Genomic DNA, 23,865 nt, shown 5'->3' on the forward strand with positions numbered 1-23,865 from the left:
TTATTTATTTTTAATCGCGTAACATAAACATATTACCGTATGCAAACTGTACTGTATACAGTATGTATATGTATATTTAATGTCTTAACTGTGCCCGTTTAATTGAATTTAAAAAAATTATTTAACACGAACATTAAGCTGTTTACATCTTCCGCCTGAGAACAGTCACCCGTTGCTACCCAACACAGAATGGTGATTGGCTGACACTATCTGACACCCCTCTGATTGGAGAAAAAAGACCTGCTGGTTTGCTATACATACTGTACCAGGAAGAGGATTTCTTTCTATTCAAAACGTGTATTTTAAAAGTTTAAGAAGTAAAAACCTTACAGCGTACACAGATTTCTAAACTGATCAGGATCGTTATCTTTGTCTTATGCATAATAATGTTCACCGCTCTGTCCAGCAAATTAATAATAAACTTTATTTTATATAGCGTTTTAAACGAATAAGTAATTAGATTGCTCATAAACCTAATCACTTGCTTTTTCTTTTAGGCTCAGATTTCAACTATAGATCGTATTATTAATAACCATAATAACAACCAACCAACAAAAACAACCATATAAACATAATGGTGGTGCTGGACCTTCCAGTTTTATTTATTTTTTAATCACGTAACATAAACATATTACCGTATGCAAACTGTACTGTATACAATATGTATATGTATATTTAATGTCTTAACTGTGCCCGTTTAAGTATTGAATATTCATATCTAATTTTACCACTGAAGGGAAATCTTAACATAAACATACAGTATATGGCTGGTCTCGGTACTTTAAAGAAAAAAATACACACCGGTATTCCATTTCTCCCTAAACATTGTAAGCTTCGAAGTCTTTAACTAACGTGATACCGGAGTCAACAAGCATACTTTTAGAATTTGATTAAAAGGGAATATAATATGGAATCGCGTATCTCAAGAAATTAATACCGATATAATTATATTCATGTTGCAAAAGAACTGCAACGGACATAAAAACTCCCTTGCATGGTTTCATTACGACCAGAATCGGTCTTGAGATATTTTTAACTTGATTTACAGTATTTGAGAGGTATGTCTTAACACCGATACTACAGTGCTTAAGTACTGCTCACGTATATGTTTCTAGGTTTATATTATGCATTTCATACGGTCAAATTACTTTTGAGCAATAAGAAGCGAGAAACGGTATGCGTTTTACTTTCGTTTTGTGCTGGGACCCGTGGATTGATTAGAGATATCAAGTACATACAAGTCATTTTTTAAATGTTGTAGTTCGTCTTGAAAAAATGTTACGAGTACATCATCTATCAACAATTACACAGGTTCTGTTTCCATATTGCGGATTTTGGTTACGTAATATTATTTTCAAGATTTCACGTTGTGAATATGATGGGATGTCTGATGGGATGTTTCTAAATATCCATCCTCTGTAAAACGTCTTCTCTAGTTGTCCTGCATATGTATTCGCTAATGAAGCTGTGTGTTCTGAGCCTAGATCTCTACATTTCTGTATGAACCAGCTTAGAGGGCTAAAGACAGCTTGTGTTTAAATTGAGTGTAAGGCAATTTATGCTTCTAAAGTCATGGTCAGCATTTATCTTTGTACTGTGCTGTAAACTTGTTCTGTGCCAAGTCACATTATTTTATAGCGTTTTTAAAGCGTTATCAAATACGGTGTTACTGTAGTTTACTGAGTCCCATGTCACATGGTCTGTGATTGAAACCTGTAAAACCAGTTTAATTCGTCACAGCCAGCACTCTTCAGGTGTGAGGGTCTTCTGCTCTTCTGCTCTGTGTATATTCTAATGGTAGTGGGGGCGGGGTGTGTGGGAACAGGTTTGGTTGAAACATTTTCTCTGAAAGCATTTTCTTCTTGTAACCGATCTTGTTACAGCATGTTACAGTTTACTATTATTAACCATATTAATTTTAAGTGCTTAATGTAAAATCTTGTAAAAATATATTTTCATTGTTCAAATATACATTAAGTCTGACTATCATATAATAAGTTAAATACAAAACTAAAGAAAAAATAGGGTTAAATATAATTCAAAATATTTTGCTAACAATGTTAACTGTTTGTGAATAATAAAATGTATTAACTAAGGAGTAGGATGGCACAGTTGTTAGTATGTTTTTTGTTTTTTTTTAACCCAATCTCCGGGAAACCATTAGTACGATGGTGAATCGGAGATTCTCAACCCTTGCTGCGTACGACTGGAAAAGAATTCGTGATCGGATCAACGAAATGCTTCATAGGAGGAGGCGGTCTTTTCCTCTTGTCTAACAGTCTGTCCACAAACAAAACATTCCTGTTAGACAAGAGGAATTGAAAAAAAAACAATGTTGTCAATTAAAACCGGTGTGTGTGTCTCTCCCTGCTGGATGTCCCTCTCACAAACTGCTGAATGAATAAAATAATTTTATTGAAAACGAGTTTGCGATTGTCTGGTCTTTAAATTCTGGAGATACGCGATTCCATATTATATTCCCTTTTAATCAAATTCTAAAAGTATGCTTGTTGACTCCGGTATCGCGTTAGTTAAAGACTTCGATGCTTAAAATGTTTAGGGAGAAATGGAATACTGGTGTGTATGTTTTCTTTAAAGTACCGAGACCAGCCATATACTGTATGTTTAAGTTCCAAAATTAATATCGTTTATGGGCTTCACACGCGTTGCAGTATGCTCAGGCACTAAGTAAAAGGAGATGCTTCGTATTGCTTGACTAATTTTAAAAACTAAGTTATAAATATAAAAATTGCAGGCGCTGCTCTGGTGCGTCGGCTCCTACACAGTGCCTGTCTGCCGTAAGCGTTACAATATACATACAGTACCCAACACTGCTTGTACCCATCTGTCATGCAAATAAAACACCTTGAATTGAATTGAATTGAGGGGAGAAGGGGGGGATACTAAAGCCAATACTGGCTCAATGGGCTTTGACGTGCTAATGCGTTGGTTTAACGGTCCGGGTGTGGCAGGCTTCCAATGTCAACTCGACTCGATTAGAAGACAATGAACGTATTTTAGCCCTAAATGAATTAATAGCAAACATGGTTTACATAAAATACATTTTTCCAAGAAAGTTTACAATAATACGATCTATAGTTGAAATCTGAGCCTACTTTAAAAATAAAGGAAAAGCATTTTCAGAGAGCAATCAAGCTGTGTTTATGTAGAAAAAGTGATTAGGTTTATGAGCAATCTAATTACCTATTCGCTTAAAACGCTATATAAAATAAAGTTTATTTAGAGATGAATGATCAGTGTCGCAGTTTAAATAATGTGAGTCAGGAAACTAACACAGCGCCACCGGATTTAATAACGCAATAAAAACGCTATAAAATAATGTGACACAGTACAGCACAGTACAACAATACTGACCATGACTTTAGAAGCATAAATTACCTTACACTCAATTTAAACACAAGCTGTCTTTCTGTATGAACCTCTAAGCTGGTTCATACAGAAAATGTAGAAATGCATTAGCCTGATCATGATTAAAAAACACATAATTAAACACGCGTTTGCGATTTAAATCAGAACACGATTTAAATCAATATAAATGTTTATATTGTAACGCATACTGTCCAGCCTCCATTTCTCTATAAAAATTTACTGTTGCACACACACACACAATAGAAGCAGGAACCGCTGTCAGAAGGGAAGATATGTTCAAAATATCGCAAATATCGATCATGTTGCAATATTTTGAAATATAAAAGTCAATTGATTGTCCATAATATCGCTTACCTATTTTTTCGAAGAAATGTTTGTTAAAATAAAAGTCCAGCACCAGCTGGATTCGAACACACAACCTGCCAGTTGGTAGTCACGCACCTAGACCAGTAGGCTACAAGACAGCTCGCATGATCAGGTAGGCGAAACAGCCTTACACAGTCCTGCCGCAGTACACGGATATAATCATACCATTATTAAATTCTTTAGATACGCGATTCCATATTATATTCCCTTTTAATCAAATTCTAAAAGTATGCTTGTTTACTCCGGTATCACGTTAGTTAAAGACTTCGAAGCTTACAATGTTTAGGGAGAAATGGAATACCGGTGTGTATTTTTCCTTGTGATATTTTAAGCTCTAGTTGAATGATAGGTGTCGCATTTTAAATCATTTTCGTAGCTAGAAATTATGAAACGCCCTGTTAAAAGCAAGGAAGTTTTTATGCCCCGTTGAAGTAAAACAAAACGCCTGACAAAGTATGGCTTGGACAGATTCCAAGTGCTTGTACAAATGTGCTAAAGAAATTATACTTTGAGTATACAGCTTGTCCAAAGTCATCCATTATTAATACTATTAGTAATATCTTCAGTAAAGGCTTTGATGCATAAATATTTCTGATAAAGGTAGGTTGTGTACTTTTGTCCAACTGAGCAATCTTGCTTTCATAAAATATACCAACATTTTAATGACTGATGATTAACATGCTGTAATACACAGTTCAAAATTAAAGGCTCAAATGCTGTACATGAGAGGTTAGGCTCCCCCTGGCGGTTTTACAAGGCGACGCCGGATAGTCAGTCACGTGACACACGTGAAATGTGTGATACCGCGTGATACTGTGACACGCCCACCGGGGTATGCCGCGAAATACCTCACCCATTTTGAATGGCTGCATCTGTATCTCCCAGAGGGTGTAGTTATATAGACCCCACTCGCTTCCCCAATACCATGTATTGCCAGGAGGAGGGACCCTCTACCACACAACCCACTCCGATCCACACACAGTAACTCACTAATCAAATCACAACTCACTCATACAGAGGACACGAAAGCCCTGCTCTCACACCCTATGAGGATGCTCTCCCTTTAAATCTTTCGATGATCTCATAAAGCTCAGTTTCTTCAGTCTCCTCGCAGACTGACGTTGTCACTCTTTTCCTTGCAGGCTATTCCTCTTACAATCCCCTCTGGAACTGTCATTCTTCTTCACCCTCTCACGGGGTTTACACAGTGGCTAGTCTTTCTTTGTTCACTCATACACGGCGGCACGCTCTTCTAACATCCCCCCGACTAGTAATGTCTCACACCCGCTACTGTCATGCTTTAGCCCGGCTTTCTCACACCACAGCCTCCGCATTTGTCCTCTCACCACTGCAGCAACAACAAGACTGAGGTCCTGCTGAATTTTCCCCCTTTTCTAGGAATTATTCAGGCTAGTTTTAAACCACTTCTACACCTGCCGTTCATTCACTTATGAACGTCGGATGTGGCTTAGACCCACTGCCACTATTTCTTTAGTTGAAGCCTCACCTAATGGCAATACATTTTTATAGAAAGCTCGTTGCTCAGGGCATGAAGGTGGCCTAGCAGCCATCTTCAGTGAGTTTCTGAGAATTTAATTAAAAATTATTAATGACTTTCACACATTTGAAGCAATACATTCTTTCAGTGTACAGACCCCCAGGACCATATGCATTGTTTCTTGCCAAATTTGGTGAACTGCTCTCTGATTTAGTTATTAATTTAGACAAAGTTGTAATATTAGGCAACTTTAACATACATATGGACATACAGACAGACACCTTCAGTAAAACTTTCTTGTCTCTCCTTGACTCTGAGGTTGTAGTCAGCATATAACAGGACCAACACACGTATACAATCATACACTAGACTTACTGTAATTGTCACTCATAGAGCTAATATTCATCATGTACTAGTCCATCCCATCAATAACTCTTTTTCTGACCACTCTTTAATTACTCTTTAAATTAGACTGCCCTTGATAGCTGCCAAAAAGAAGACTATTACAACACGACACATCAACGGGGGTACTTCATTAAATTTTATGAACACAATGAACAATGCTAACTTCATTTTCAGTAATAATGTTGATGAAATCACATATAACTATAATACAGTGGTCAGACAGGCCCTTGATGAAAGTGCCCCGTTAAAGACTAAGGTAGTCAAAGCCACTAGACACTCTCTAAGGAATAATGATCACACACGATCCCTTAAACGGGAGTGCCGCAAACTAGAGGGCAAATGGAGGTCTACTGGTCTACAAGTATTCAAGTCAGCATAGACTGGTGGAGCGGTGGCTCTGTGGCTAAGGATCTGTGCCTGTGACTGGAAGGTTGCTGGTTCAAATCCTGCGGCTGGCAGAGGAATCCTACTCCGTTGGGTCCCTGAGCAAGGCCCTTAACCCCAACTGCTCCAGGGGTGCTGTACAATGGCTGACCCTGCACTCTGACCCCAGGCTTCTCTCCCTGTCTGTGTCTCATGGAGAAAAGCTGGGGTATGTGAAAAGATTAATTCCTAATGCAAGAAATTGTACAGGGCTAATAAAGAAACATTATCATTACATTATGATAGCCTACAACAATATAAGAAAGCCCTATATAGAGCTTGTTCTGTCTACTAGTCTGAACATATTGAAACCAATAAAAGTAACCCTCACTACCTATTTAAAACAATAGCTAATCTTACAAATAAGACTGATTCTATAGTACAATCTAGCTTTAGTAGTGAAGATTTAATTAACGTCTTTAACAAAATTAACACCATCAGATTTCAAACACAATCAAATAAGCCACAAAGACGTCTGGTACAGAAACAATATGCACACCTCTTTAGTGTTTTTCAATTAGTTAATGAACAAGAACTCAAGAAATTAATTATTAAGACAAAGTCAACCACCTGTCTGCTAGATCCTGTCTCCACTCAACTAGTCAAAGATTCCCTTGAAGTACTGGCAGGACCTATAATTAGTATTATGAACATGGCCCTTGCATCAGGCGTTGTACCTGATCAATTTAAGGTAGCAGTTGTTAGACTGCTCCTTAAGAAGGCAAATTTGGATCCACAAGTTCTTAACAACTATAGGCCTGTCTCAAACATCCCATTTCTATCTAAAATTCTTGAGAGAATACTTGTGGCCTAACTGCAATCGTATCTGGACTCAAATAATATACCTGAGAAATTCCAGGCTGCTTTCCGCCCAGGCCACAGCACTGAAACTGCATTAACAAGAGTCGTAAATGATATTCTGTTAGCTACTGACACGGGGAATGCAACAGTGCTTGTGCTTCTAAATCTTAGTGCTGCCTTTGACACGGTTGACCACTCTGTTTTGTTACACAGGCTTGAGTTTGAGGTTGGCTTACAGTATGTGGAACCATCTTAAGGGTTTACTTCATATTTAATTAATCGTTTTCATTATGTTCAAATATCTAATAATTTTACTGCTTCTTCAGGTGCCAGAACACCTGAAGAAGGCTCCATGGCTGAAATGTTGTGTTTTCTTTCTTCTTTATTTCAGCATGGAATAAACCTGTTACTTGTTCCTAATAATAATAATAATAATAATAAACTTTATTTATAGAGTACCTTTAAAAGTGGATTTTCAAAGCTCTTTACTGTTAGAAAAAAGTACACAAGAGGAGACAGCAGAATTCCATACTTACTGTACAATAAAGGTTTGGAATACAGAAGAAAAGCAAAGGGGCAGGTACAGAGCCAGTTAAATAAATGTTTTGAGTGATGATATGAAGGTTCCCAGGGAAGCTGTCTTTCTGATATCCTTAGAGATAGATTTCCAGAGCTAAGGGGCATAGCAGGAGAAGGCCTGTCACCCATAGTGTGGAGATGGGCTTGGAGGGCAAACAAACTGGAATTTGAAGAACAAGGTGGGAAGTAGGATGATAGTAAGTCAAAGAGTGCTAAGTAAGTTACTGCGGTGCTAAGCCTTGATTGGTGACTATGAGGATTTTGAAGTCAACACAAAACCTTATAAGAAGCCAATGAAAGGATAAGTAAGGATTCTGGTCATACTGAAGTTCGTTCAATGTGGATTTAGATACCCCGACAAGTAAGGCATTGCAAGGAAATGTTCAAGTGAAAATTAAAGCGCTAGGAACAACATAGGAGATTAAGATATTTCTGAAATGGAAATATGATGTGTTTACCATATTTTGCACAAGTGGGTCATTGATTAGTCAAGCCTGTATCAAACATTACGCCCAAGTTCTTCAATTTAGATCTAAATTCAAGTACTGTGCCTTCCACAAACACTATTGTCTTACTACTGTAGTAACAGACAAATAAGTTCTGGAACCCAAGATGATGTTTTTTGCATGCAAGGAACAATAAGACCAAAGTATTGTTCGAAATATAGGTGCAAAACTTCCAGTTTATATAGCAAATTTCAGCCGCTTCTGACGCAAATTGTTACCACGGTAATGGGGGGGACCACCTGTGTTTGGACATTCCCAAGACCTTGATCACTTTTAATGGTCGGTTTTATCTTTTCTTAGTTAGGGGGTCTTTATCTTGCAATTGGAATTCCATATCAATTAACTCCCATCCGTGCCATAACTCAAAGGTGCCAAAGCATGGAATGTCTTGTGTTACAAGAAGTCTTTGTGCAGAAAAAAATCAGTTAACCCCTTTTTCACATCTGATATCTTTCTTCACTACTGTGTTGCAGGGCTGCTGCATTGGCTTTACAAAATTGATGGGAGGTGTAGCGGCGAGGCTTATTAATAAGGCAGAATTAAGTGTTTCTGAGCTTCCCAAATGAGGCCCCATTTCTCTGTTCATCTCTGTGGTGCAGCCACAGAGAAACTATTCATGCAAGATGTTTTCTTTTGATAAGGACAGCTCCCAAAGGGGGATGCACTTAGCTAAGCCTGGCTATCATGATCAATGGTCATCCATTGGCGCCTATCTGTCTAGGGAGTGCCAGTTGGACATCTGGACTGCATTATTAAGTGTCAGGACTAAGTGACTCATATCTCACCTTGATCAACCAATCAGGGACTGGTAGGGCCGAGTAACCCACGTGGGACTCTGATGCCCATGGAACTTTCAGCCAATCAATGAGCTGAAGTTCCTCCAGGTAAAAACAGGCAACACAGAGAGCCTGTAAGATTCAGAGCGATTCAGTAAGATTCTGAGGAGAATTCTAAAGGGAATTCAAAGGAGAATTCCAGGGCAGGACGGCCCAGGAGCAGAAGGCGCCCAAGGGCAGGACATTCTCGCAGCGCGCCTCCTGACCATCCTGAGACTCAGCCCGGACAACCACGGAACGGCCAGTGTGTCCGGGTGCCAGAACTTTCCTTTGTTCTAAGAGTCTAGAGTGGAGGTTGCCCGAGGTTAGCACCAGCAGCAGGCCTCGTGAACAGGTCAGAACTGTGGACAGCTGAATCACTATTCAGAACTAGCTCTTCATCAGGAACGAACCGGTCCTCTTCCTGACTTGCTGGGACCCACAGTCATCTTTTCTCCTGTGCACAAACTTTGCTAGTTAAAGCCAACACTAACTAGCCGGTCAGTGAGCATCAGCAGCGCACCGTCGCAAGCCGCACAGCACAGCCTGGCACCGAGCCAGAGAGCACGGATTGGACAGCAACAGCCTGCAACTGTTTCTTTGAGTCCGCAGGAGATCTGAATCCCCAGAGATTGGATGAGTATTCAACTTCAATGCATTACAGCTCGAGAATTCAATTGTTATCCAAACCAGTTGATATCAATTTAATTCCTAAGAGTTATGTACTTGTTTGAGTATCTAATGTAGAAGTTATAACCAAGTTCATTTATGAAACGGTCTTAATGAATGATATACTGAACGTATGTCCTCTTGATATATGTAACACTTCGTAACTGATTGAATATATATCTTTTGTATTCTGATAACCCTCACGATAAGATTGGTTAGATTTACATGCATATTCTATGTATTAATAAATGTATCCTCGTGTATTAGTACCTGTGTGTGCGCGTTGTATGAGTTATGTCGCATGGTTGGATTCTAAAGCCATCAAAAGAATCAACTTTGTGATTTACTGCTACAATTAATAATTGTCTCAGTAAATGCCCAAACCCTACAGAACTGGTGCCTTCAGAGAGCCACTACATTACATTTTGGCTATGGCAACGTTACATATTTGGCGTCCCTGAACCGGTTTTCCCTACAGAGGTGTCAAGAATCAATTTAGATTTGAGCAATTTAAGAGCAATGTGATTTACTCAAAAGACAGTCTAAGCACGAGAAAGTAAGATGTCATGATTAACAGTGTCAAAAGTCGTACTGAGATCAGGGAGAATAAGGATAGAAAGAGAATTGGAAAAGTGTGTACTCGACTACAGATATAAGTGCATAAAATCACAATGACATTTATGTAATTGGTTTGTTATTTACAATAGCTGTAAATAATAATAGGTTTAGCATACATCTTACCTAGGAGTCATACAGTGTCTATATTGAAGCCTTTCCAGACTGTCAAATCCCTTGCTTTACACAAAGACAAGAGAACCATTTCTTGTACTCCTCTCTCACCTGTGAAAATAAAACAGAAATTGGAACTGAGCTGAAGCATTCATGAAGTTGATTTGTTTCAATTTGAGATCAGTTTCCCTTTCCTTACTTAAGAATGGATCAAATACAGAAGTTAATTTACATTACAATTGTAAGAATTGAAATAATTTTGAAGAAAAGGAGATTCTAGTATTATCGACAACCCTGAACCATCCAAAGAAAACTTTGTTTTTCTTTGGCAGCACCTTGCATTTAAAGATGACTCTTCCATACGTGCTCTGTGTGTTGAAAGATGACTAATAAACCAGAGGAAACCAGTGAAAAATTAGTTGAAATACATTTCATATTGAGAGTTTCCATTACAAGTGGAAACTATTCAGAAGTGTATTTAAAAGGGGGCACTTCATTAGCACAAAGGTTTATGGGAGTATGAAACAATCCCTATCCAGCCATGTTGTTGAGGCCAAAACCCTGGTTTCTTTCAAGAAACTGTTGATGTACAGTATTAGGATCATTTAGCTGCTAAACCTTCAAATTGGCTAGATGGGCCTTATTGCCCATTTGACTTGTTTCACTTGTAAATTGCTCATATGAAGCTAGTCCACAACTTTGAAACTCAGGCATGTTTCTGCAAAGAATGGGAAACGTTTGGAGTGCTTTCTCTGCATTCTTCATGTGTGTTGTAGCGGCAGGGCTTAATAAAATACAGGAATTAAGTTTGCTGCTCCCTTGCCAGTCCCTCTCTCCTTCATCTCAGTGGTGCTAGATACAGAGAGGCCATTCCATTTGGTTCACATTTAAGGTGTTTTTCTAGCCAATAGAGTGTCCTGATAAGGAACAACTCCCAATGCTGAGATTCTCCAGCAACCCTAATAAAATGTCATCTCTGGCTCCTTACTGTCTGGGAGATTGCAAGAAAGAGTCATCCCAAGTTGTTTAAAACCCTAAGGTCAGAGTGCATTGTTACTCATCATCAGCCCATCAGGAACTGGTAGGGCAGGGTAACCCCACATGGGTCTCGGATGCCCACAGAACTTTCAACCAATGAACGACCGTAGTTCCTCTAGGTAAAACAGGCAGCACAGAGCCCAGAAGTGCACCTCCTGGACATTCTCAGACTCAGGGCTCCTCCTGGACATCCTCAGGGCTCCTCCTGGACTTTCTCAGACTCAGCTCGGACAATCACGTAACAGCCAGTGTGTCCAAGTGCCAGGACTTAAGTTTTGTTCTAAGAGTCGAGAACGGAGGTTGCCAGCGCGTAACCAAAGAATCCACCCGAGGTTAGCCCAGCAGCAAGCCTGGTGAACCCACAGCGAAAGCTGTCCTGATCAACAAGTGAACTACGGTCAGAACTGTGGACAGCTAAAATCAGTATTCAGAACTAGCGCTACATCAGGAATGAACCGGTCTTCTTCCTATCTAAAGAGTGTGACCTGCTTGGGCCCGCAGTCACTTTTCTCCTGTGTACAAACTCGCTAGTAAAGCCAGAACTAACTAGCCAGTCTTCAGAGAGCATCAGCAGCGCATCGCAGCAGAAATCTCTCCCTCCTTCTCCCACACCACCAGCCGCACCGGGCACTGCTTGGCACCGGGCCAGAGAATGCCAATTGGAAGCAACAAGCCTGCCGCTGTTTGTGTCCACGGGAGATCTGAATCCACATAGATCGGATGAGTATTCAACCTTCTGCATTACAGCTCAAGAATGCAATTGTTACCTCAACACCAGTTGATATCAATTTAATTCCTATGAGTGAGGTACTTGCTTTTGAGTATCTAGTGTAGAAGTTGTAATCCAAGTTCATTTACGTAACGGTCTAAATGAATGGTATACTGAACGTATGTCCCTCTTGGTTTGTAACTCTTCATGACTGAATATATACAGTGTCTCTCTTTTGTATTCTGCTTATCCTCACGATAAGATCTGTTATGTTTATATGCACATTTTATGCATTAATAAATGTATTCTCATGAAATAGTATCCGTGTGTGTGTGCGTTGTTTGAGTTATCCTGCAAGGTTGGTCTTCTAATAGCCATCAAAGAATCATTTTGTGACTTACTGCTACAATTAATAATTGTCCCAGTAAATGCACAAACCCCTACATTTATTGGTGCCTTGTGAGAAGATGCCTACAGTGTGCATCTTTAGGGTAACTTTGCTACCTGTGTGTCATATCTGCTCTCCGTGGTCATTAAAAATCCCAGGGTGTTTCTCGAAAAGAGTAGGGGTGTAACCCCAGCATCCTGGTTAAATTTCCCATCGGCCCTTACCAATAATGGCCTCCTAATAATCCCCATCTATGAATTGGCTTCATGACTCTGCTCTCCTCCCCACTGATAGCTGATGATGATGATGATGATGATGATGATGATGATTATTATTATTATTATTATTATTATTAAATATCAGCTTCATACATATTATTATTCAGGAACAAGTTTATTCCATTCCAGCTGAATCTCACACCCGAAGGCTCCAAAGCTGAAACATTCTGTTTTCTTTCTTCTCTTTTCAGCATGGAATAAACCTATTACATGTTCCTTTGCACCCTAAGCATGCTTACGCAGCTACCCACCTGAACTATTTCATATTATTATTCATACTTATTCTGTATTATACTCATCATACTTTTCTAGACCAGTAGGATGGGGATCAGGACCATGACAATTAGATTATCGCTATATGGGAGAGACAGATTTGGAGCTATATATTTCCGGGTCACTGATTCTCCTTCACTCAGCATTGACGTTCAGATGTCCTGAGACCCGCCTAGCACCAGGTCTCCCCACGTCCGCTACCTAAGGGCATTGGTTTATATATGACTCCTGAACTGCTGAGCCCGGGCTAATCCCCTGTTCTGCCGCTACCCATATGAGTCTTTTTCCGCTCTCCTGCCTCTCCATGGTTCATCCCTTCCGACATCCTTGACAGATCAATGGTCATTCCTGGCACCTATCTGACTGTGAGATTCTTGCAAACATTTGGATTGCAGTTCAAGATGTCAGAGGTCATTGTGACTCATCTCTTACCTTGACCAACCAATCAGGAACCTGTAGGGTGTGGTAACCCCATGTGGATCGGAAATGGCTACTAAACATTCAACCAATCACCACCTGTCTTGGTCCTGGTTTAAAAGACACTGCACAGCTCAGAAACTTTGCTTCTCCAGCTTCACACCCTCAGAGACAATCACGTGATGGCCGGTGCTGTTTGTATAGGGAGTGGAACCTTGTTTCAGCAAAGTGTCAGCCCAAGGAATACCCATCCGTAAATTGCTAACCAACACCAATGTGGACGTTTCGCTTGATCACCGGAGTATGTTTGGACTCTTGTTGACAACGTAAATATGTTATTATTCAGCAACAGTGCTACACTGGAAGCAAACCGAGTTCCTTCCCCATAAAGAGTGACTTGCTCTGACCCGCGGTCACCCTCTGTGCATAGAGACTTCCTACTAGTCCACGGACTACTATTAGGTCCCTGAGAGAGACACTGTTGGCACGTCGCCACAGCAGAAATCTGTCCTTCTAATTCGTCCGACTCCGAGCTGCACCCCAACTGGTGGGCTGGGAGCCAGAGGATGCCAGGACGACGCCTATCAAATGCCGCAGCGATTGGACACAGCCGCTAGCTGGTCTTTGTGCCCATGCTGGGAAATACTGTACGAATCCATATCTGGATAAGTAAACCCAATGTTTCAATGAGTAATGTATTTACTTTTGAGTTGCTAATGTAGACTGATTATCAATAGTGTAGTCGAACGATATACTGAAGCATATTCTTTTTTGTATCTCTTTGTGTTTTGCATCTCTTTGTGATTACAGTATATACAGTACCTTGCACTTTGATAACCCTCACAGTAAGATCTGCCACCTGTATCCAAGCAGACTGTTATATGTTTTATGCACAATTTATATATTAATAAATGTATCTCGTTTATTGAATCCGTGTGTGTGTGTCGCTGATCGATTGTTTTTCTAAAAGCCATAACGAACCACCTCGTGATTGCTGCTACAGTACAATGAATAAATTGTCTCAGTAAATTTACAAAACCCCTACACTTACAGTATCTCCTGTCTTAACCCCACAGGGGTTTGCACCTACTTTTTCATCTGCCCATAAAGCATTGTTGTAAAATTCTCCTCGTTCATCTTTGTATGTCAGATTGAATTTGGATTTTCCATTCATGGTACTGGTGACAGGTGTAACAACTATAATTCTGCTTCTTATGTGGATTTTATGACACCTTCACTTGTTTCAGTTATACTGTAGTTGTTTAAGGGCTTTTCTTCACAACTCTGATGATTTATGAACAGCTGACCTGGTTTGACTGTTTTTACCTCATTACTTCTTTGGTACTTTCCATATTGTTGATTTTGATGTTCTGGATGTCTATTCTTTCAGCTTTAAAATAGTATGCTTTTAACAAGAAAGTTTATTAAAAATATATCTTTGCATGTAAACTCTATATACTTAAGCCTAAGTGAGACTGGTTCTCATGAAGCTCATAGCTCATTTATGAGTTTCTAATTACCTAACAAACACCTGATCAAGACCAAGAATATACATCCACCAGCCAATTATCACAATACCTACTCGTTGTATTTATTGTATTTACTTATAATAAAGAGGTTTATCACTATTAATTGTATGAAAGAGAGTACAACTGAAATGACTTAATTTTTAATAAAATACCTAATAATTCATAATGAAAAGGTGTTGTACAGTATGTATTCATCATGCTGTTTTCATGAAAAATTATTATAAGAGTTAATATTAAAAATCACAGTTTATACTTCAGTTTCTTAGTACTTTAGGAAGGCGCTGTACCTAACAACTACTTAATAAGAATCTCTAATCTCTCTAATCTCTCCGTCTGTGTTCTCAAAGACGGTTTTCCGAACTCATACTGTACATCAGAAAGACCACCGAAACCAAAATCATTCTGCAGCTAGGATCACACATTCTCCCTTCTCTTAACGACAGACTACTGTTCTTTTAAATTTTCTCCATTCATTAGAAGTTTAATTTCACACCTCTCTGCACCCATTCTGACTTCACACCTCTTGATTGGCCTCTCTTTCTGTCCCCTGCTCCCGCCTCTCACTCCTCCTCCCTCCCAACCTTTGTTCTCCCACTACTTTACCTTTGCCTACTGCCCTGTCACTCTCACACCTGAAGAAGGCTCCATGGCCGAAATGTTGTGTTCTCTTTCTTCTTTTTTTCAGCATGGAATAAACTATTAGGAACTATTACTTGTTCCTAATATAGGTTAACTTTAGTATGCATGTACAGTAGATAGTGTAATCCAGTCCATATCAACAGAGTGGTGCTTATCTTAAAATTAAAATGCAGAATGAAATGAAAGCAAAATGAGTGTGTATGGATATATGTAATTGTATTACATTCTTAGCTCCTTACTAAAATAAAACTACTGACATGTTAGGTAAAGCCTATGAGATTACACAGACAGGACTCTTACCTCTCTGTTGAGCAGGCAGTGTACAATGAAAATGAAAGTCCCCTGTTGCGAGTTTAGTACAGTGAACAAATACGATAGCAGAGTGGAACCTTGGAAGAAGCCCAAGATCCAGCTGCAGCCCAGTATGACAAATTGGGTAACAGATTTGAAAACTATTATCCTGCCAGAGATACAGAAAACACACATTGGGATTGAGTTGATAAGACCCAGCTATGACTCTTTTACACAACCCAACTATTCACTGCTTAAAATGAAAATTGCTTTTCAATGATTATATAGTACAGTATGTATTAATTTCTTAAGTACTGTATTTACTGAACAGTAAAGCTTAAAATATACAACAAAATATTGGTTATCCTTGATGGAAATGTCTCATGTCATTTTCTGTGGGACATTTTATTGGTAAAAGAATCTTGCCTGCTGTCTACAGATGAAAGATATGAAAAACATGAAAGAAATGCTGCTCTTACCTGGTGTCTTTAATTTTGGAGATGTCACTCTTCATGTGAACCAGAGTTAATCTGAGATGCCAGATAATTGCACAAAACAAAAACAAGTTGATCTGCAGAAATGATATATACATATATAATCATAGCTGTATGTATATAGGCATGCCAATTTGCAGTCTTATTATTATTAATTCATCCTTTATTATTTAGAAACAATAGATAAACATGAATTTGCTTATTGCAATCCACAAACAGGTAAATTTAAAGTAAAAAAACTACAAAAGATATTAAGTCTTACATTTATTAAGAGGAGCTTACAGTGAATTACACTACAGAAAACACATTTTTTTGTATTTTGTTGATTATCTGCAGTCAGACAATCATGTTGAGATTATCATGTTGAGTTATCATGTTGAGAATATAAAAATACTCTTTGGATAACAATCTGAGTGGAGAGCAAAAGGACAAATGTAAGACTGGAAAACTAATATTGATGCTGCAGGGAAGCTAAATGTTTCAAAAATGTTGCCTAGAGATTTGTCCAAGACCTCCTTAGAGTCTCAGTATCTTAAAACAACTGTTTCTTGGATGTAAATGTAAATGTCAGGTGCCACATACATATTTTTGCTAGCTATCATGCCCATGAGCTGTCTATAGCCACAGGAAGATCTATACGGAAATAGGTCATTGCCATACGGTTTCATTATTGGCCAAAATAGTGATATGGTTTTCCTCTTGTTAGCAAACTCCCAGAGACATTTATCCTGGTGTCAACAGCATCTAGAATGGGATTGTGAGGTAGAGAGTGGTGGCTTTGGAAGACTTGTTGATGAAAAATGGCTGGAAAAATTAGAACCTGGGCTGATTTTAATAATTAGAACTTAGAGGGGGTGAAATTCCACAAGAGGGAAAGAATAGATTCTGTGTGGAAACTGCCACTCTTTTTGGATTAATTAAGAGATATATACAGTAAGAACACCAAAGAAGAAAAGCTTATGCTTCTAGGCTTCAATCTGGAAGGAGGGAGAATGAGAGCTCCAGATTTACCATCAGCTGACTCGGTGAGAGAGAGAACAACAAACTAACTTCTGGTGTATCATGGGAGTAATTGTTGGTAAAAGTGTGGCACCCCTTGCCAAATAGTAAGTGATAAGAAGAGTGACAGGTTGTTTAGGAAGATCGTGTGCTTTGTGAAGATTATATAATTAAATAATAGAACAAAGAACTGAGAAACTTAATATCATTCATCAAACACCATGAGACAGAACCATTAGAGCAGTGGCGGATTCATGGTCTAGGCAGATCACGATCAATGGTTGCATACAACTCCACATTCTTATGTTCCTTGACTGCTCCATGAGATATGAGATCTGCATCCATACAGTAATGAGATCTTCTGATATTCAGATATGCCAACAGACCTCACATTATCTTTATGGGAGATAAAGCATGCACACATTTGGCTGGTGGATAGAGACTGGCCAGTGGATGCACTGAAGTGGGAGTCCACAGAACATGCCTAGAATACTCTACAGAGATTGGCTTCAAAGATAGTGCAAACTTCCAGGAACTCAGATAAGCAATTATACAAGATTGGATTTCACTGCAGTGTGAAAAGTGCTGTGATGTATGTACAGTGCCTTGCGAAAGTATTCGGCCCCCTTGAACTTTTCAACCTTTTGCCACATTTCAGGCTTCAAACATAAAGATATACATTTTTTATTTTATGTGAAGAATCACCAACAAGTGGGACACAATTGTGAAGTGGAACGAAATCTATTGGATTTTTGAAACTTTTTTAACTAATAAAAAAATGAAAAGTGGGGCGTGCAAAATTATTCGGCCCCCTTGCGTTAATACTTTGTAGAGCCACCTTTTGCTGCGATTACAGCTGCAAGTCGCTTGGGGTATGTCTCTATCAGTTTTGCACATCGAGAGATTGAAATTCTTGCCCATTCTTCCTTGCAAAACAGCTCGAGCTCAGTGAGGTTGGATGGAGAGCGTTTGTGAACAGCAGTTTTCAGCTCTTTCCACAGATTCTCGATTGGATTCAGGTCTGGACTTTGACTTGGCCATTCAAACACCTGGATACGTTTATTTGTGAACCATTCCTTTGTAGATTTTGCTGTATGTTTGGGATCATTGTCTTGTTGGAAGATAAAATTCCGTCCCAGTTTCAGGTCTTTTGCAGACTCCAACAGGTTTTCATCCAGAATGGTCCTGTATTTGGCTGCATCCATCTTCCCCTCAATTTTAACCATCTTCCCTGTCCCTGCTGAAGAAAAGCAGGCCCAAACCATGATGCTGCCACCACCATGTTTGACAGTGGGGATGGTGTGTTGAGGGTGATGAGCTGTGTTGCTTTTACGCCAAACATATCGTTTTGCATTGTGGCCAAAAAGTTCGATTTTGGTTTCATCTGACCAGAGCACCTTCTTCCACATGTTTGGGGTGTCTCCCAGGTGGCTTGTGGCAAACTTTAGACGAGACTTTTTATGGATATCTGAGAAATGGCTTTCTACTTGCCACTCTTCCATAAAGGCCAGATTTGTGCAGTGTAAGACTGATTGTTGTCCTATGGACAGACTCTCCCACCTCAGCTGTAGTTCTCTGCAGTTCATCCAGAGTGATCATGGGCCTCTTGGCTGCATCTCTGATCAGTCTTCTCCTTGTCTGAGCTGAAAGTTTAGAGGGACGGCCAGGTCTTGGTAGATTTGCAGTGGTCTGATACTCCTTCCATTTCAAGATGATCGCTTGCACAGTGCTCCTTGGGATGTTTGAAGCTTGGGAAATCTTTTTGTATCCAAATCCGGCTTTAAACTTCTCCACAACAGTATTACGGACCTGCCTGGTGTGTTCCTTGGTCTTCATGATGCTCTCTGCGCTTTCAACAGAACCTTGAGACTATCACAGAGCAGGTGCATTTATACAGAGACTTGATTACACACAGGTGGATTCTATTTATCACCATCAGTCATTTAGGACAACATTGGATCATTCAGAGATCCTCGCTGAACTTCTGGAGTGAGTTTGCTGCACTGAAAGTAAAGGGGCCGAATAATTTTGCACGCCCCACTTTTCATTTTTTTATTAGTTAAAAAAGTTTCAAAAATCCAATAGATTTCGTTCCACTTCACAATTGTGTCCCACTTGTTGGTGATTCTTCACATAAAATAAAAAATTTATATCTTTATGTTTGAAGCCTGAAATGTGGCAAAAGGTTGAAAAGTTCAAGGGGGCCGAATACTTTCGCAAGGCACTGTATGTCTGTAAGAGGAGATAACATCATAAATAAGGTACTGTACATATTGCTAATTAAATCTTATATTTGTTGTAATGAGTTTCTAATTTTGTACCAGCTACAGTACCTCTAATGATATTCGGAAAGCAAAGTCAAAATTGGTAATATTTCAAGATCACACATACAAATTTCTTAACTCATTATAGAGAAAATATTTGCTATTACAAACTGAAACTAGGGTACTATTTGCACTGAAAAGAAAGCCTAAGCTTTCTTCTTGATTTACAGATACTATAAAAGCTTACGGGTGCTTTTATAGAACATTCCTTTAATGGGTTGTTGAGAACCGTATTCTGTGTTTTTCTTTTCATCACCAATGTGCAACTGTTTGAATATAAAGACATTTAACTGTAGATGTTTAGCTATTTTTTACAAAATTTGAATGAGGCCATTACCTTGCTTTAGAAGTGTGCTCATTCAGTTTTTTTAGACAGAAAGTTAAAAAAACATTCACTAAATGAAAGATCGTGTGAAAGTTATGTGAAGATCTTATCCATAGGAGCATCTCTGCACCTCATGATGTAAAGAAAACCAACATCAACTAGCTTTCTGTATTACCTTTTGAAAACCAAGAATTCATCAGTTGTGTAATAGAATGACAGGTAGATGCAGTTTTCATGGTGTTTGCATATTATCCTTGAGAAACTTACAAGAATCTGCAATGGTACACCCCACAAATATTTCTTTTTCTGTTTGCTTCAGAATACAAAGAAAAAAGATAAAGGGAACTACCTACTGTGAGAATAAAGCACACGGGGCCCAGAAAAGTCCACTTGAAGTTATTTTCTTGTTTCAGCCAGCAGCTGAAATATAGCAACAGAAGTTTTTACATTTTTATTTGTATTTATAGCTCTGAAAGTCACAGAACACATTTTTCAGTTTGCTATTATGATATTCTTTATGAAGCTTCCTTGAGGGAATTGTGAAGAATGGTATGCCACTCTGAGTTTAAAAGCCTACTTTCTATTTTTACTGTTTCTCCTCTTAGTTGTAAGCTTTGATCTGTCTGTGTTTGAAAGGGTTTTAATTTGCTCTTTGCATGCTGAAGCAGGGAGACAGACACCTATTGTGTATTTGCAGAAAACATACGTGACATATAAAACTGTGTACCATTTTCCTATATATATATATTTACAGTGCTTGTAGAGAGTCTACACCCCCTTGGACTTTTTCACATTTTATTGTGTTACAGCATGGGACATTCATTTATTTAACTGAGAATTTTTGACATCAACACAAAGGACTCTATAACATCTAAGTGAAAAAAAATCCAGAAATTTTACTAAATTAATTAAAAATAAAAAACAGAATGCATAAGTATTCGCCCCCTTGCTTTGACACATCTATATTACCTCTGAAGTAACCAACTCTGTTCTCCATGTCACATAGTTACTTGACTAGAGTCCAAATGTGTGCAGTTGTAGTGTTTCACATGATTTCAGAATAAATACACCTATGTCTGGAAGATTCCCCACTTAGTGCATTTCCAAGGAAATGACCAAGGAACATTTCAAGCAGATCCAAGACAAGGTTCTTGAAAAATACCTGTCAGGGCAAGGATATAAGAAAATTTTCAAGGCATTGAATATAACTCGAAGTCCGTCATTAAAAAGGTGAGAAAATATGAAACAACTGTGCATCTGCCCAGAACTGGCTGTCCTTCAAAACCGAGTGTCTGGGCAAGAAAAGCCACAGTAAGAGAGGCCACCAAGAAACCTATAGCAACTCTAAAGGAGTTACAGTCCTCCTTGACAGAGATGGGAGAAACTGTGCATTAGACAACAATAGCACGCACACTTCATAAATCTGGCTTGTATGGAAGGGTGGCAAAAAGAAAGCCTTTGTTGAAAAAAACTCAGATCACATCTTGGCTGGAATTTGCCCATAGGCATGTGAGAGACTCGATAATTTGGAGGAAGATTCTATGGTCTGATGAGACCAAAACTGAACTTTATGTTTGAAGCAAACCAAACACAGTACATCACACTGAGAACACCATCCCTACAGTGAACCATGATGGTGGCAGCATCATGCTTTGGGGGCGCTTCTCTGTGGCAGGGACTGGAAAACTCATAAAGATAGAAGGAAAAATGGATGGAGCTAAGTACAAAAAAATCCTGGAGGAAAATGTGCTGCAATCCGCAAATGCATTGGGACTTGGATGACGATTCATCTTCCAACAGGACAATGACCCGAAACAAACATCAAAAGCGACACTGGAGTGGCTTAAAATCAAAAACGTTCATGTCCTGGAGTGGCCCAGTCAAAGCCCAGACCTCAATCCAATTGAGCATCTGTGGAATGATTTAAAAATTGCTGTTCACAAACAGTCCCCATCTAACTTGATGGAGCTTGAGCAATTTTGCCAAGAAGAATGGGCAAACATTCCAGTGTCAAGATGTGCAATTCTGACAGAGACTTGCCAAGAGACTCACAGCTGTAATTGCTGTCAAGGTGGTCTTACCAAGTATTAACTCTTACTGTATGCATTCAATTATTTTTTGTTTTTTTATTTTTAGTTAATTTAGTAAAACGTCTGGATTTTTCTGGAAAGTTCTAACCTTTCAGTGAGGTAAAATTATTCAAAGGAAAAAAAATCTTTATAAAAAATAAACATTTTTCTCAAAAATTATTGGCACAATTATTGGCATCCCTAGAAATTCCTATGAACAAAATAGAATTTACATATATTCCTATTAATATTTTACCTTTTTTAAGCACACCTGAGTCTTTAGGAACTCTTAAGCGATCATCCATGACTTCATGTTTCAGTGGGGTATATATATATAAGGTAACATGCAGGCCAAACACCCTTAGTCATCCAACAGGAGGAAGACAAAAGGTTGTTGACCTTCATTAATCAGGCAATGGCTATATACAAATAGCTTCACACCTGAAAATACCCATCTCCACTATTAGGGCAATAATTAAGACGTTTCAAACAACTGGAGCTGTGATGAACCTGCCTGGAAGTAGGCTGGGCAAACGATTTTTAATTTTTTTTTTTAAAGAAATAAAAAATTAGATATAATGATGTGTTCCTGCTTAACTTAGACATTGCACGACTTTAAAACCTATAAAAACAGGTTTCGAGAGTTAAAAACCACTTTTTATGCGCAAAAAATAGGTGATTTTTCTTCCTCGTGATCAGCTCAGAATCTTTGTGTACGCTGTAAGGTTTTTACTTCTTAATTAAACGTTTAAAATACACGAATTTCATAAAGACAACACACGTTTCGAAGATAAAAAATCCCATTCTTTCTCTTCCTGTTTTTTTTCCAATCAGAGGCTCTGAATATAGCGTACCGCCCACTGCGCTGCGTCAGAGAGGGGAGCAGCACCGAGAGAGGGAGGAGGCGCGTCTGCATTTATAACTTAGTTTTTAAAATTAATCAAGCAATGTAAAGCATCTCTTTTTATTTTTAAGTCACTTAATTATCATTAAGCACAGCTTTCTCACCACTTAGACTACTTTTTGATACCATCCTTAGACAAAGCAGAAACTTGTTGTTCTGTCTAATGACATTACAAGTGGAAAGATTACAGATTTTAATCGTCTTTAATTTTGTTACGTTATACATTTTAGAAACGTTTCATCCATACAAACACCACAAAACTATTCTCGATTGTATTTCTGAATGGTATGTTACACTTAGTTCACTGTTTTAAATAAATCTAATTAAGAAAGTTAGGTGTTAGCATAAACTATTAGCAATCAATAATATTAAATTTAGCACTTTAATAAGTTGTTGCTCTTTCCCCCGCATCTTGTAAAAATATATTTTCATTGTTCAAATATACATTAAATCTGACTATCATATATTAGTTTAATACAAAACTAAAGAAAAAATAGGGTTAAATATAATTCAAAATATTTTGCTAACAATGTTAACTGTTAATGAATAATAAAATGTATTAACTAAGGAGTAGGATGGCACAGTTGTTAGTATGCTTTTTGTTTTGTTTCTTTTTCATAAATACAACAGTAGTACCTGATGTCTCAGTGGCTTTCAAAATTAAATTATGCATGCAAACCTGTGAACTAGAAAGATAACTAAGATATCCATCCATTTATAATGGTGGCGAAGTAGTTAGCATTGCTATCTTGCAGCACTGGGGTCCTAGGTTCAATTCCTGCCATCCTGTGTGTGTGGGGTTTGCATGTTCTCTCTGGGTTACATGGTTTTTCTCCATATGTGTGATATGACTCCCTCTCGCACTCCAAAACATACTGGTAAGTTAATTGGTTTATGGGAAAACTGGCCCTGGTGTGTGTGTGTGTTTGTGTCTGTCTGTCCTGTGATGGACTGGCGCTATGTCCAGGGTGTATTCTGCCTTGTGTCCGTTGCTTACTGGGATAGGC

At 38.6% G+C, this 23,865-nt stretch overlaps 1 protein-coding gene across 1 annotated transcript in view; it reads right to left on the reverse strand.

Annotated features, from left to right (window-relative positions):
• Positions 1 to 23,865, reverse strand: part of LOC148650223 (adhesion G protein-coupled receptor E1-like) — a 48,729-nt gene that overhangs the window by 12,003 nt on the left and 12,861 nt on the right. Inside the window, exons 7-10 of the mRNA XM_088603811.1 lie at positions 20,239 to 20,305; positions 16,223 to 16,314; positions 15,753 to 15,912; positions 10,194 to 10,292 (exon numbers count right to left, since the gene is read on the reverse strand). Of these exons, the coding sequence (XP_088459937.1) occupies positions 10,236 to 10,292; positions 15,753 to 15,912; positions 16,223 to 16,314; positions 20,239 to 20,305 (376 nt within the window). The 3' untranslated portion in view covers positions 10,194 to 10,235. The remainder of the gene's footprint in view (positions 1 to 10,193; positions 10,293 to 15,752; positions 15,913 to 16,222; positions 16,315 to 20,238; positions 20,306 to 23,865) is intronic.

The sequence above is a fragment of the Lepisosteus platostomus genome, chromosome 13 (assembly GCF_059453375.1).
Source record: "Lepisosteus platostomus isolate fLepPlt1 chromosome 13, fLepPlt1.hap1, whole genome shotgun sequence".
NCBI classification, from domain to species: domain Eukaryota; kingdom Metazoa; phylum Chordata; class Actinopteri; order Semionotiformes; family Lepisosteidae; genus Lepisosteus; species Lepisosteus platostomus.